Source organism: Gorilla gorilla, chromosome 9 (assembly GCF_029281585.2).
Source record: "Gorilla gorilla gorilla isolate KB3781 chromosome 9, NHGRI_mGorGor1-v2.1_pri, whole genome shotgun sequence".
Taxonomy (NCBI): Eukaryota; Metazoa; Chordata; class Mammalia; order Primates; family Hominidae; genus Gorilla; species Gorilla gorilla.
The window spans coordinates 78,896,054-78,909,921 of NC_073233.2; the positions used below are offsets into that span (position 1 = coordinate 78,896,054).

Sequence of the window (13,868 nt, forward strand, 5' to 3'; positions counted from 1 at the left end):
ACCATCATTATCATCATTACGAATATCACCATAACACCATCATTATCACATCATCACCATCATTCTTCAACATACACCCAAAATGTTTAAGTGCTTCATCTCTACCTTAGATAAATCCACTTCTGTCCATCTTCTGATTCTCAAACCAGAATAAACATTAGAATCCCTGGGGAAATTAGGAGAACACACAGCACTGGTCCCTGCCCCCAAGAGTTTCTGATCCAGTGGGACTGGGGTGAATCCTGAGAATCTGCCTTTCTCTCAAGTTCCTAGGTCTTCTGATGCTGTCTGTCCAGTATTTTAAATCATTAAGCAAGGGTCAGCCAGATGAACTCCAATAATCCCAAGACTTCTTAGAAAAATCTGCCTTTGCAGCACAGTTGTACATCATCAGCACTTTCCAGATGAACATATTTGATCCCTTTTCAGTGGTGCAGCCAGCCATCATTTCTCCCACAAACTCAATATTAAATGATTCATTTTTCATAATTGGGAGGGGAAGAACAACTGTGAATGAAAAATAAAAGCTGGGGATGTTTTATGGGCAAAGATCCACAGAGTGAATCCAGTCTCTTTGTATTAATAAAACACAAGGCAGGAAGATAAGGAGGAGGAAGCTGGCTCCTGATAGGCATTGCCAGGGCCCATTCTGGGCACATAGATTGGCAGAGACCTCATTCCGCCAGTTACCTGGGCAACGTCTACGGCATACAGAGTCTGATCAGTTCAGGGACAGTGAGTATCACTTTCTTTTGGAATCATTTGTGGCACTGATTGATTGTCCTTAGCAAAATAGAGACAGATGGCACAGGGTTGGTGCTGGTGCAGTTTTGCTGCTGTGAGGGCGTACTAAGCATCCTGCCAGGTCTCACGTAATAAGGGTATCCCCATCCCAGGTGGTCACTGCACCAGTGGTGACAGGGCTGTAATGGGGACTGACAGGGAGGGGGCAGGCCACCCAAACTGACCTTTCATCCAGATGCCATGGAAGACTCACTTCCCTGGAGTGCCGTGTGGCCGTTGTAAGTCACCGCCCAGGAGAGTCAGAAATGGCTTTTGTATTACCCAAGTGTTTGCCTTGAGTCAACGGGTATCAGCAGCTGTTTTCTGAGCAATTTAAGCAACTACGTGACTTTTTAAAATAAAGGACCAAAGAAATATATTATTTAATGCCCCAAAAAATAATGTTTAATCCAAGCCCACGAATGCACAGCTAACCCCAAAGGGGCAGACGCAGACACACCATGAAATCAAAGAAACTCACACCCTCCTCATATTCACCACTGGAAAGAGAACATTTTCTTGGAGTGTAACTGCAATCTCTATAGACCCATCAGCAAACCAGAGACCCATTTCAACAATCTACTTTATATTAGATATTTGCAAACTGCCAGATTTAAGACTAAAATCCAGGCTCACCATGATTGAAGAGTTACGTAAACTCCCTAATGGCTGATATGGTTTGGCTGTGTCCCTACCCAAATCTCATCTTGAATTGTAGTTCCCATAATCCCCACGTGTCATGGGAGGGACCCAGTGGGAGGCAATTGAATCATGGGGGTAGTTACCCCCATGCTGCTGTTCTCATGATAGCGAGTGAGTTCTCATGAGATCTGGTTTTAAAAAGGGCTTCTCCCCCTTTTGCTTGGCACTTCTCCTTAATGCCACCATGTGAAGAAGGATGTGTCTGCTTCCCCTTCCGCCATGATTATAAGTTTCCTGAGGCCTCCCAAGTCATGCTGAACTGTGAGTCTATTAAACCTGTTTCCTTTATAAACTACCCAGTGTCAGATATGCCTTCATTAACAGCATGAGAACGGTTATAATAGTGGTTATGAAACATCTGGGCCCAGTTGTTGGGCTGAACTTATTCATTTTCAACAAAACAAGCCTATATATATTAGGAATGTCTAAGAAGAGTATTAGTAAAATCATTCGTGGAAGCCAATTCTAAACTAAAGTCCTCTCTCAGGGCAATAAGATACACAAATCATTTCCAAATGAGGAGAATCATGGAAATGTCAATTTTCAGTTCAAGTGGATCTGACTGTGTATAACATCAAAAAGCATTTCTATAACTCGTTTAGCTAAAAAAAAAAAATACAAGCATTTAGCTTAAAGGATTTTATTTTCACCCTAAATCGTTCTCTGGACAACTGCATCAAACGTAGATGAGTTCCATATCTGCGCAACAGGATATTACCCAGCCATGAAAAGGAGTGAAGCACAGGCGCAGGCTACAATGCAGGCGACCCTCAGCAACATGATGCTGAGTGACAGAAGCCAGACACAAAATCTCATCTATTATATGATCTCATTCATTTCACATGCTCAGAATAGGCAAATTCATGGAGATGGAAAGTCATGAGTGGTTTTCTAGGGGCTGGGGGAGGGGGAGTGGGGAGTGGCTGGTTAGTGGGTACAGGGTTTCCTTTTGGGAAAGGAAAGTTCCCAAAGCTAAGTTCTTAGCTAGACAATGGGGATGGTTTTGCACAGCATCATGAATATTCTTAATGCCACCAAAGTGTACACTTTAAAATGGTTCAAATGTTAAATGTGATGCTATATGTATTTTGCCACAATTTTTTAAAAAGTTTAGGACCTGGGCTTGTGCATTACACCACAGAACACCCTGGCCCATGATTGGCTGGGGTTGTTCTCCCTCCACTCTGGGACAGCCGACCCCATGGGGGTGCCGATGGAAGGCAAGCCCCCTCCTGTGTGATCCTCAGGAAGCTTGTCCCACTGGATGGAGGGGCGGCAGAGCCAGCATCTCCGAACAGCTGCACAGTTGGAAGCACTTACGTCTTTGCTGCCTTTCCGGCGCTGACTGCTGCATGCATTTCCACATTATTTGTGCCATTTGCTCTAATAGGAAGGAGCCAGTGTGAGCAAGCACACTGAGACGGGGCAGCAGCTTTGCACTAAGAGAGGGAGGCACCTAGAGCAGCCTCCGAATAAGAAAACATCCGCAACAAAATGAGCCGACCTCATGTCACACATACAAACACGACCGTGGAGATGCAGAGCCATCACCCACTGTGATCCACACACATCCTTCCTGATGCTGAGATCTCTTTTACCTGAAATGGAGTCTGGCTGTTGTAGTTTTTTAACTCCTTATTTCCGCCTCGAAACAGAAGCACTCTTGCACAGCTGTCCTGCAAATAGAAAAGGAGAAACCTGTTTGTAAAATGGTAGCACAGACATTCTCCAAAGAAATCTGTCCAGAGTCTCAAGCTCACGGGAAACCAGGGAAACAGAAGTGCACAGTTAAAAGGGAAAGCATGTTTCTTTCATCTGGCTCCTGTATGCTCTCAGGTGAGGCTCACCTGCTGCCAACTATGGCCAAACAATTTCACTTTTTAAGACTATATCCTACAGAAAGTCTTGCACATGTATATAAAATATACAATAAATGAAATACCTTCAGTAAAATACAGAAAGGAAGAAAGAAGAAAGAAAAGAAAAGAAGAAAAGAAAAGAAAATCTGGAGCTAGCATACATGTTCTAAAATAGGGGAGAGTGGGGATATATTCTAGAACATTCTTCACCTAGGCAGTCTCAGGACAAAACAAGGCAGATGACTATGAAGGGAGAAAAACATATCCAGGAACTTCTAAATAAAAAAGGCAAGTCCCAAAACAATAACATTGGCCGGGCGCAGTAGCTCACACCTGTAATCCCAACACTTTGGGAGGTCGAGGTGGGCCAATCACCTGAGGTCAGGAGCTTGAGACCAGCCTGACCAACATGGTGAAACCCCATCTCTACAAAAATACAAAAATTAGCCGGGCATGGAGGCATGTGCCTGTAATCCCAGCTACTCAGGAGGCTGAGGCAGGAGAATCACTTGAACCCAGGAGGCGGAGGTTGCAGTGAGCCGAGATCACACCCACTGCCCTCTAGCCTGGGCAACAAGGGTAAGACTCCATCTCAAAACAAAAAACAAACAAACAAACAAAAAAACCCCCCAATAATATTGCTTAAGTTCATTTACATTTTAAAGGCTTAAAGAGAAACTAATAAAGGCTTAAAGTCTATATTATAGAAAAGCAGGGACTATGTCTGGAAGGATATGCACCAGTTAACGGTATTTACTTTCATGGAAAGGAAAAGGATTAGGGAGAGAACAGAAGGAATCTTTTTACACTTTATTTTTATTTTTTGAGACACAGTCTTGCTCTGTCGCCAAGGCTAGAGTGCAGTGGTGCAATCTTGGCTCGCTGCAACCTTCATCTCTTGGGCTCAGGCAATTCTCCCCACCTCAGCCTCCTGAGTAGCTGGGACAACAAGCATGTGCCACCATGCCCAGCTAATTTTTTTTTTTTTTTTTTTTTGGAGAGCCAGGGTCTCACTATATTGCCCAGGCTAGTCTCGAACTCCTGGGCTCAAGTGATCTGCAGGCCTCTGCCTCCCAAAATGCTGGGATTATAGGCGTGAACCACCATGCCTGACCAGAGATTCTTTTTTTTTTAAATATGTGGGCTTATATTATTTAATGTTGTTAAAAGCAAGCAAAACGGTTTTTTGTTTTTTTTTTTTTTTTGAGACAGGGTCTCAGTCTGTCACCCAGGCTAGAGTGCAGCGGTGCGATCACAGCTCACAGCAGCCTCGACCTCCCACCTCAGCCTCCTGAGTACCTGGGACTATAGGGATGCGCCACCATGCCCAGCTAATTTTTGTATTTTTTTGTAGAGACGAGGTCCCCCGTGTTGTCTAGGCTGGTCTCAAACTCCTGGGCTCAAGTGATCTGCCTGCCTCAGCCTCCCGAAGTGCTGGGATTACAGGCGTGAGCCACTGCACTCAGCCTCTTATGCATTTTCATAACAAAAATGAATCTGCATCCATCCATTGATTGGGCATCTACCATTTGCCCATGGGGCTGATGGAGAACTTCTCGCCAACCTCTCTGAAGCTCCCAGTGAGGACTGCAGCAGCAAATAACTACTAATAAAAAGGCAGTGGTAGAATGTTGACGTAGCCAATAAAAGGCAGCAGCAGAATGTTGATGTAACCAGTGGGGACTGCAGCGGCAAATAACTACTAATAAAAAGGCAGCAGTAGAATATTGATGTAGCCGTACCGACTATTAGAATAATTTTGCCTAGCAAATGCAGTTGGCTGTTTAGAATAAGCAAACTCTGTTTTTGGAAGTGCATTTAAATGATCAGGGGCTGGGCTGGTGCTTGTGCCTCAGCAGCAGGGGCCTGACACCGGGCTGGGGGCACCTTCTCCTACAGGACTCCGGGCCTCAGTGCAGGTCACAGCCGAAGCCTGTACTGGGCAGATCCTGGGAATTCCATCCTTACCTACAGTCTAGTGTACAGACAACAGGTGTGACCACCTGGACTCAACACTGCACAAATATACACCGAATAAAGGGGTAAGTGGATTAAATGACCAGGGCTTCCCACCCATGACAGGTCAGAGACCCCAGCCCGGGCCCCGGGGGAACCCCATCCCTGGGAACAGCAAGATGCCAAGCTGAGTGGACACTGCACAGGCGGCGGGACCTGGCAGATCAGCAGATTTGAAAGAGAGCTGATTGGTCGGGCGCGGTGGCTCACGTCTGTAATCCCAGCACTTTGGGAGGCTGAGATGGGCGGATCACCTGAGGTCAGGAGTTCAAGACCAGCCTGGCCAACAACATGGTGAAACCTTGTCTCTACCAAAAATACAAAACTTAGCCGGGTGCGGTGGCAGGTGCCTGTAATCCCAGCTACTCGGGAGGCTGAGACAGGAGAATCACTTGAACCTGGGAGGTGGAGGTTGCAGAGAGCCGAGACTGTGCCATTGCACTCCAGCCTGGGCAACAAGAGCGAAACTCTGTCTCGAAAAAATAAATAAATAAATAAATAATAAAAATAGAGAGCTGAAAATCTAGAAGGAAATAGGGAGCAGCTGCCAACAGGTCCTGGGTTTCAGTCTGAGTGAAAAAAAAATGTTCTAAGGTTGACGGTCGTGATGGTTGTTGGTGGTGATGGTCAATGGTGGTGATGGTTGACGGTGGTGATGGTTGACGGTGGTGATGGTCAATGGTGGTGATGGTTGACGGTGGTGATGGTTGACGGTGGTGATGGCTGCACAACTCTGTGGACAGACCAGTGATCATGGAGCTGTACACTTTAGATGGGTGAACTGTATGGTGTGTGAATTGCATCTCAATAGAGGGTCACATACATATTTAAGAGGACAGACAGCAGGAAGGCAGGCCACCCTGGCAGAGAGTCTTCATCCCTGGCTGGGTGGGTCGGGCAGGCCAGGAGCACACTGAGCTCTCAGGATCCAGCTGATTTCAGGGTGGGGAGCCCACCAGGCCTCCACCCCATGATGGTGATTATTAATGAGGGAACCACACCCTCTCCGGCAGCTAAGAGTGTGGGCTGCGCTCACTTGGGAGACACAGGTGGGCGGATCTGAGTTGGGTAGTAAAGGCCGCCCCGTCTCTGCGTTCTCCAGCATCCTGGGGCCTCGGTGACTGTGGCCGGCTTTGTTCATCGACTGTGTAAAAAGCCACCTGCATGCTTGGGGGTGCACTCTGCCTCAAGCCCCACTGAGGCCGCCTCTGTACAGAGTGGGGGGCTCTGGCCACAGATGCCAATGAGTCAGGCATGCGGAAGTGAGTGTGGACCGCTCCACAGACTGTGCTGAGTGCTCTGTCCCACCGCCCTACAGGAAGGTCAGGTTGGTTAGAGGGGGATCCCCAGAGCCCCTGCACCCCGATTCCAATTAGAAGCAAAACCACCATGGTTTCCCCACCCTCTGACACAGTGGTTCTCAACCAGGGGTAATTTTGCCTTCACGGGAACATCTGGCAATGTCTGGAGACATTTTTGGCTGTCACAACTGTGAGTGCTACTGGCACTTACTGGGTTAAGGCCAGGGATGTTGTGAGGCATCCTGCAATTAATAAGACAGCCCCCCATGGCAAAAAACCATCCAGCCCCAAACCTCAATAAAGCTGAGGTCAACGACCCCTGTCTTCATGGCTCCAAATGTTACTGATGATGGATATGAATCATGAAGAGCTGCATCCCTAGAACGGTCTCAGAACAACACGGACTGTATGAATCACATGCCACTCCCCAAGCCCACTGGCCCCTGGCCCCAGCCGGTCAGGCCTCAAGGGGACGCCAAGCCCTATGCTATTCAGGGTCTCGTCCCTGGAACATGTCCTCAGACTCAGGGACAGCCCAGCAGGTTTCACAGAAGATGTTCACCCACTCCTGGGGAGCAGGAAGGCAGAGGCAGCTTCTGTCACCTCTCACTATGAGGACCATGCATGTCAGCAGGGGAGGGACAGATGCCCATGGAGCTGTCAGCCTGAGGCCCACAGGGCAGTGGTGAAAGGAGAGCCGGCAAAGCCACGTGTGAGGCTCGAACAACACTGCAGATGGAGGCTGAGCTGAGAAAAAGCAAACACAAGGAAACGAGCTGCTAGAAGCCCATGGTGTTTCAAAACAACGTGTGCGTCTGCAAGAGCATGCAGCAGCTGATATAGGGTGACGCTCCGCACAGGGTTTCAGGGTGGGAAACCCCTGGAAAAAGCACAAATGTGGATTCCAGTTTTTACGCTGAGATTTCCATACTCTACTAATTATTGCCATAAATATGTGTTGCTTTGACTACAGGAAAAAATATGTAAGGGAATTTTCAGACATAACTATGTTCAGCAAACGAATCTTTCATTTCTGGGGTACAATTAAATCCAGAGTTTCAAAAACAGAAAGCCCTGGCGTCAGCTCTGCTGTGCCCAGGGTCCACACCATGGGAGGTGCAGGTCAAGACTGCAGGCCTGCTTACTTCATTTTAGGGTTGCAAACTACGGCCCTTGGGCCTAATCCTGCACATCTAATTTTGTAAATAAAGTTTTACTGGGATGCGACCACATCTACTCACCTGCATATTTTCTGTGGCTGCAAAGCCTGAAGTATTTACTCTCTGGGTCTTTACAGAAAAAAGGGTACCCAGCCCAGTTTTAATAAAGCAGTCCTGCACCTCCCTAACGCGGTCACACATTCACAGAAATGACCATGCTGGCAGGATGCCCTAACAGTGGACATATTAACAACGGTCTTCAGGCCCCACTTAGGCTGATGACAGGGAGTGCAAGGTGATAAGCAGCTTCAGCACTGAGAGAGCGGTTCTGCCTCTTGTCTTCTGAGCCTCAGTTTCCTCCTTTTTAAAGTGGGGATACCGGGCTTGGTGGCAGCAGAATGAGCCTAGTGCACTGTCAATGACACAGGTGGGGGTCTCCTTCCACCCCCAGCAATACCCTTTCCCTGGAAAGTGATCCCTGATCCCCAGGAGAGGGGCCCACTCATATTAGTACAGCCCCTCCAAGTCCCAGGCACATGGGCCCATCGGGGTGTCACCGGGAAACTGGGAATGGTGAGTTTCTGCAGGTGACCGGCATTTCAAGAGATGCACAGAATGCAGCCTTCTCCACCGGGATGAGACAGAGTGTGGAGAGCACTGGGCAGGTCCCTGGCTTTTCCAGTCCCGACCTAGCCCTTCCCCCGCTCTGCCCCAGCTGCAGGACTTGCCCTGTGTCCTGATCATGAGTCCAAAATTTCCCGTCAAATCACCCCCAGTGGGGTCCTGTTATTTCCAACCCCAAAAAGTCTTTCTTTTTTTTTTTTTTTTTTTTTCTTGAGACAGGGTATTGCTCTGGTGCAATCTCGGCTCACTGCAACCTCTACCTCCCAGGCCCAAGCGATCCTCCACCGCAGCCTCTCAAGTAGCTAGGATTACAGGCGCACGCCACCATGCTGGGCTAATTTTTGTATTTTCTGTAGAGACAGGGTTTCACCATGTTGTCCAGGCTGGTCTCGATCTCCTGGGCTCAAGCAATCTGTCCACCGTGGCCTCTCAAAATACTGAGATGACAGGTGTGAGCCACTGCACCCAGCCCAAGGTCTTTATCAAAATCACAGTATTATCAGGCTACGGTGAGCAAAAAGTTTGTTTTTTGCTTTGGTAAGAGAGAAAACGAAGAGGAGGCGGAGAGACCACAGGGCCAGGAGAATGGGATGATGGCTCTCAGCCAGTTCCCATCTGGGGCCTGGTGGGGGCAGCAAAGGGAGAACAGGGCAGCAAGAGAGGAGGGACCTCATGGGGGTGGGCATCAGTGGGGACATGAAAGCTGTCCCCTGGGGGTCTTGCTCACCCATTTGCTCTGGGCTGTAACTGCACCCTGGCCCAGTGGCCTAGAAGAATCACCCAGCACCGGCAAAACCCAGATGGCTGAGAGTGGCCTGGCGAATTGGAATTCAGAATATGAGAGCCCTGCTCAGGGAGGAGCCTGGGACACTCTTCCCCATCTCCTCTTATTTCTCAGTAAGAACTTTTTCTGAAAATTCCCTATTATAGGCTGGGTATGGTGGCTCACACTTGTAATCTCAACACTTTGGGAGGCTGAGGCGGGAGGATCGCTTGAGTCTAGGAGTTTCAGACCAGCCTGGGCAATATAGCAAGATCCCATCTCTACAAAAAAATGAAAAAAATTAGCAAGGAGCGGTGGTGCATGCCTGTAGTCCTAGCTACTTGGGAGGCTGAGGCAGGAGGATCTCTTGAGCCCAAGAGGTCGTGGCTGCAGTGAGCTGTGATCGTGCCACTGCACTCCAGCCTGGGTGACACAGCAAGACCCTGTCTCAAAAAAAAAAAAAAAAAGAGAGAGAGAGAGTAAGAGAGAAAGAGAAAGAGAGAGAAAGAAAAGGAAGGAAGGGAAGGAGGAAGAGAAAGAGAAAGACAGGGAGGGAGGGAAAAGAAAGAAAAAGAAAAGAAAAGAAAATTCCCTATTATAAAGGACATGTACTTCCTATAGAAAGTTAAGAATAAATCCTCAGCAGGCACTACCATTCCAGGGCGATACAGGTAGGATCCAAGAAAAATCCTCCACTACCTCCGGTCACTCAATGACTTTGACGGAGTCAATATCATACCTCCGACCCATCACCACAGTGTTTCCCAGACGTCAAAAAGAGCTCAGGTTCCAGTTAGTTATTTTGAAATTCAAGGGTACATGGTTCACTTGGCTTAATAACAATGATACCTCCATGTATGTATGCATATCACACATGTGTCTGTGTACACGTGTGTGAACATGTGTGTTTGCAGTTCAAAATGCACATCTACCCGCTCCCTCTGATTTAGGGCTCTCAAGGTATGGGAGAACTCTCTGCCAGGGAGAACAGGAGGCCCATTTTACAGAGAAGGTTAATGTGAAGAACTGCAACGACTTGCAGCTTCAGAAAGGAGGAGAAAGGAAAAACTGTGATCCAGGAGGTGCTGGTGGGAGCTTTTGGCTCCCTTGCGAGGCTGCTGGCTGCCCTGGATTCCTTTCAGAGGTGTATCTTATCTGACAGGTCTTTATCCTTTTAAATAATTCAGTAAAGTATAAATATAGAAGCAATTGGAATGCTTTTTGAAGACCCGAGCATCAAGAAGAATATCATTTTCACTGCCACTTTTTCTCTTGGCATGAATTTTCCGAGACACTTCCCTTAATAAATGTACCTCCCCACAAAGGAGCGTTCCTGGGGCTCGCACTGTGCCCGCTGAGAACAGAGTGTGCCTGCAGTTCCCATCAGCTGCTGGACCCCCAGACCCCATCATTTCCATTTACAGATGAAGACCTGCAGTTCCCACTGGCTGCTGGATTCCCCAGACCCCATCATTTCCATTTACAGATAAAGACCTGCAGTTCCCACCAGCTGCTGGACCCCCAGATCCCATCATTTCCATTTACAGATGAAGACCTGCAGTTCCCACTGGCTGCTGGATTCCCCGGACCCCATCATTTCCATTTACAGATGAAGAGACAGACAGAGAAAGCCACTCATCGATGCATGCTGTGAGTCCTCATGGAGCTGCCAGGTACTGTCCTAGTCCCTGGGGACACAGATGCAAACCAGAAAGTCAAGGTCTCTGCCAGGCTTGGGCTGGAGAGGGGGCACAGAAAACAACCACACAACCTCAGGATGGGTGGGTCCGATGCAGACAGTGGAGAGGATGCGGCTGGCTGGGCAAGCTGAGTCCTGGGATGGGAGGAGAGAGAGCCTGGGGACAGCTGGGTGGAGGCAGAGGCCATCCCAGCAGAGCACCAAGAACCGAAGTAGAAACTGGCAAAGGGCCGGGAGGCAGGAAGGCAGTGGTGGGGCCAGGCAGCAGCAAGCTGGGATGAGCTGGGCTGGGCAGGAGAGAAGGGCACAGGACACAAGCCCTGGGTTATGCAAAGGGGGTTCTCAGCAGGGGAGGGATGAAGAACTTGGGTGACAGAAAGTGGATTTGAGGGAAGACAGACTGGAAGGAAAGAGGCTGGATGGTGAATACATAGTCCCAGGGAGAGACGGCAGGGCCCCAGGCAAGGCTGAGAAGGGTGGTGGGGACAAGAGGGGTAGACGGGCCCAGAGAGGGTGGAGAGGGAATGGACAAGTCCCGGGATGAAAGGGACACTGAGAAACAGGAGGTGGCCAGGTTTCGGGCCTGAGCTCCAGGGGAAGGGCGTTATTTACAGAGTGGGGAGCAGCTGCCGCACTGGAGTCTCCTAAGAGGTTGGCATGTGGGGCCATTGGCAAGGAGCAGACATCACTGCCAGAGCTCAGGGCAGAAGTGAGCTGGGAGACTCCGACTGGGGACTCTTGGGGTTTTCTAGAAGGCGTACAAGGACACAGACAGGCCCGCCGGAGGTCACCTCGGGAGTCACTGCAGGAGGGAATCTGGGTAACAGGAGTGTGCAGTGCAGACGCCAAGAGATGCCACAGAAACGTTGAGCTGGATGGGGACAGAGACGGGACCATGGAAGTGCCATGTGGGTGTGACTGGGTTTGAGCAAGCAGGGGTGAAAGTCTGACCAAACTGTGTCAGTGAGACAACAGCCATGAGAAGGTGGAAGCCATGTGTGCAGAACTCTCCCGGGGAGATGAGCAGTGAATGGGGAAGTTAGGGGTCTGTGTGCAGAACTCTTCCAGGGAGATGAGCAGTGAGTGGGGAAGTTGGTGGGAGGTGTGTGCAGAACTCTCCCAGGGAGATGAGCAGTGAGTGGGGAAGTTGGGGGGTGTGTGTGTGCAGAACTCTTCCAGGGAGATGAGCAGTGACTGGGGAAGTTGTGGGGGGTGTGCAGAACTCTCCCAGGGAGATGAGCAGTGAGTGGGGAAGTTGGGGGGTGTGTGCAGAACTCTTCCAGGGAGATGAGCAGTGAGTGGGGACATTGGGGGGGGGTGTGTGCAGAACTCTCCCAGGGAGATGAGCAGTGACTGGGGAAGTTGAGGGGGGGTGCAGAACTCTCCCAGGGAGATGAGCGGTGAGTGGGGAAGTTGGGGGGGATACAGAACTCTCCCAGGGAGATGAGTGGTGAGTGGGGAAGTTGGTGGGGGCGGGGTACAGAACTCTCCCAGGGAGATGAGCGGTGAGTGGGGAAGTTGAGGGGGAGTACAGAACTCTCCCAGGGAGATGAGTGGTGAGTGGGGAAGTTGGGGGGAGGGGTACAGAACTCTCCCAGGGAGATGAGCAGTGAGTGGGGAAGTTGGGTGGGGGGGTGGTGCAGAACTCTCCTGGGGAGATGAGCAGTGAGTGGGGAAGTTGGGGGGGGTATAGAACTCTCCCAGGGAGATGAGCAGTGAGTGGGGAAGTTGGGGGGGGGTTACAGAATTCTCCCAGGGAGATGAACAGTGAGTGGGGAAGTTGGCGGGGGAGGTGCAGAACTCTCCCGGGGAGATGAGCAGTGACTGGGGAAGTTGCGAGGGGGTGTGCAGAACTCTCCCAGGGAGATAAGCAGTGAGTGGGGAAGTTGGGGTGGGGCGGTACAGAACTCTCCCGGGGAGATGAGCAGTGACTGGGGAAGTTGGGGTGGGGCGGTACAGAACTCTCCCGGGGAGATGAGCAGTGACTGGGGAAGTTGGGGTGGGGCGGTACAGAACTCTCCCAGGGAGATGAGCAGTGAGTGGGGAAGTTGCGAGGGGGTGTGCAGAACTCTCCCAGGGAGATGAGCAGTGAGTGGGGAAGTTGGGGTGGGGCGGTACAGAACTCTCCCGAGGAGATGAGCAGTGACTGGGGAAGTTGGGAGGGGGTGTGCAGAACTCTCCCAGGGAGATGAGCAGTGAGTGGGGAAGTTGGTGGGGGGGTTGTGTGCAGAACTCTCCCGGGGAGATGAGCAGTGAGTGGGGAAGTTGGTGGGGGTGTGTGTGCAGAATGCTCCCAGGGAGATGAGCAGTGAGTGGGGAAGTTGGTGGGAGGTGGGGGGTGTGTACAGAACTCTCCCGGGGAGATGAGCAGTGAGTGGGGAAGTTGGGGTGGGGCGGTACAGAACTCTCCCGGGGAGATGAGCAGTGAGTGGGGAAGTTGGGGGGGTACAGAACTCTCCCAGGGAAATGAGCAGTGAGTGGGGAAATTGCTTGGGGGGAGGGTACAGAACTCTCCCAGGGAGATGAGCAGTGAGTGGGGAAGTTGGGGGGGTGCAGAAGTCTCCCAGGGAGATGAGCAGTGAGCAGGGAAGGTGGGCAGGGGGTCCGTGAAGCCAAGGAACTTCTGGAGACAGAAGTGGGTGGGGTGTCTTCATAAGCAAATGGGCATGACGTAAGAGAAGGCAGAGGTCAAAAGCAGAAACACTGGTGGCAGACATGCCCACAGGCACAGACAACGTTGCAACCAGGATGTTAACTCGGAAGCTCCAGGCCCTGTCAAGCCATTTCCTTTCAATGGCACTGAGGCTGTCTTCACTTAAATGTCACAGACACAAATTACTGCACACTCCAAAGTGTAAATTAGGAGTTTGTTTTCAGGTTAAGCTATCTTTTGAAATAAGGCCTTTTGGGCAGCCATAAATGTAAAAACAACTAAGATGTCTGCATGAGTAAAACGGGGAA

The 13,868-nt window shown here is 50.1% G+C and overlaps 1 protein-coding gene across 2 annotated transcripts in view; it reads right to left on the minus strand.

Moving 5' to 3' along the window:
* SHANK2 (SH3 and multiple ankyrin repeat domains 2) overlaps nucleotides 1-13,868 on the minus strand; it is a 691,655-nt gene that overhangs the window by 491,020 nt on the left and 186,767 nt on the right. For both annotated transcript variants that reach the window (XM_055356048.2, XM_055356047.2), the window contains exon 11: nucleotides 3,084-3,161. In XM_055356048.2, the coding sequence (XP_055212023.1) occupies nucleotides 3,084-3,161 (78 nt within the window). The remainder of the gene's footprint in view (nucleotides 1-3,083; nucleotides 3,162-13,868) is intronic.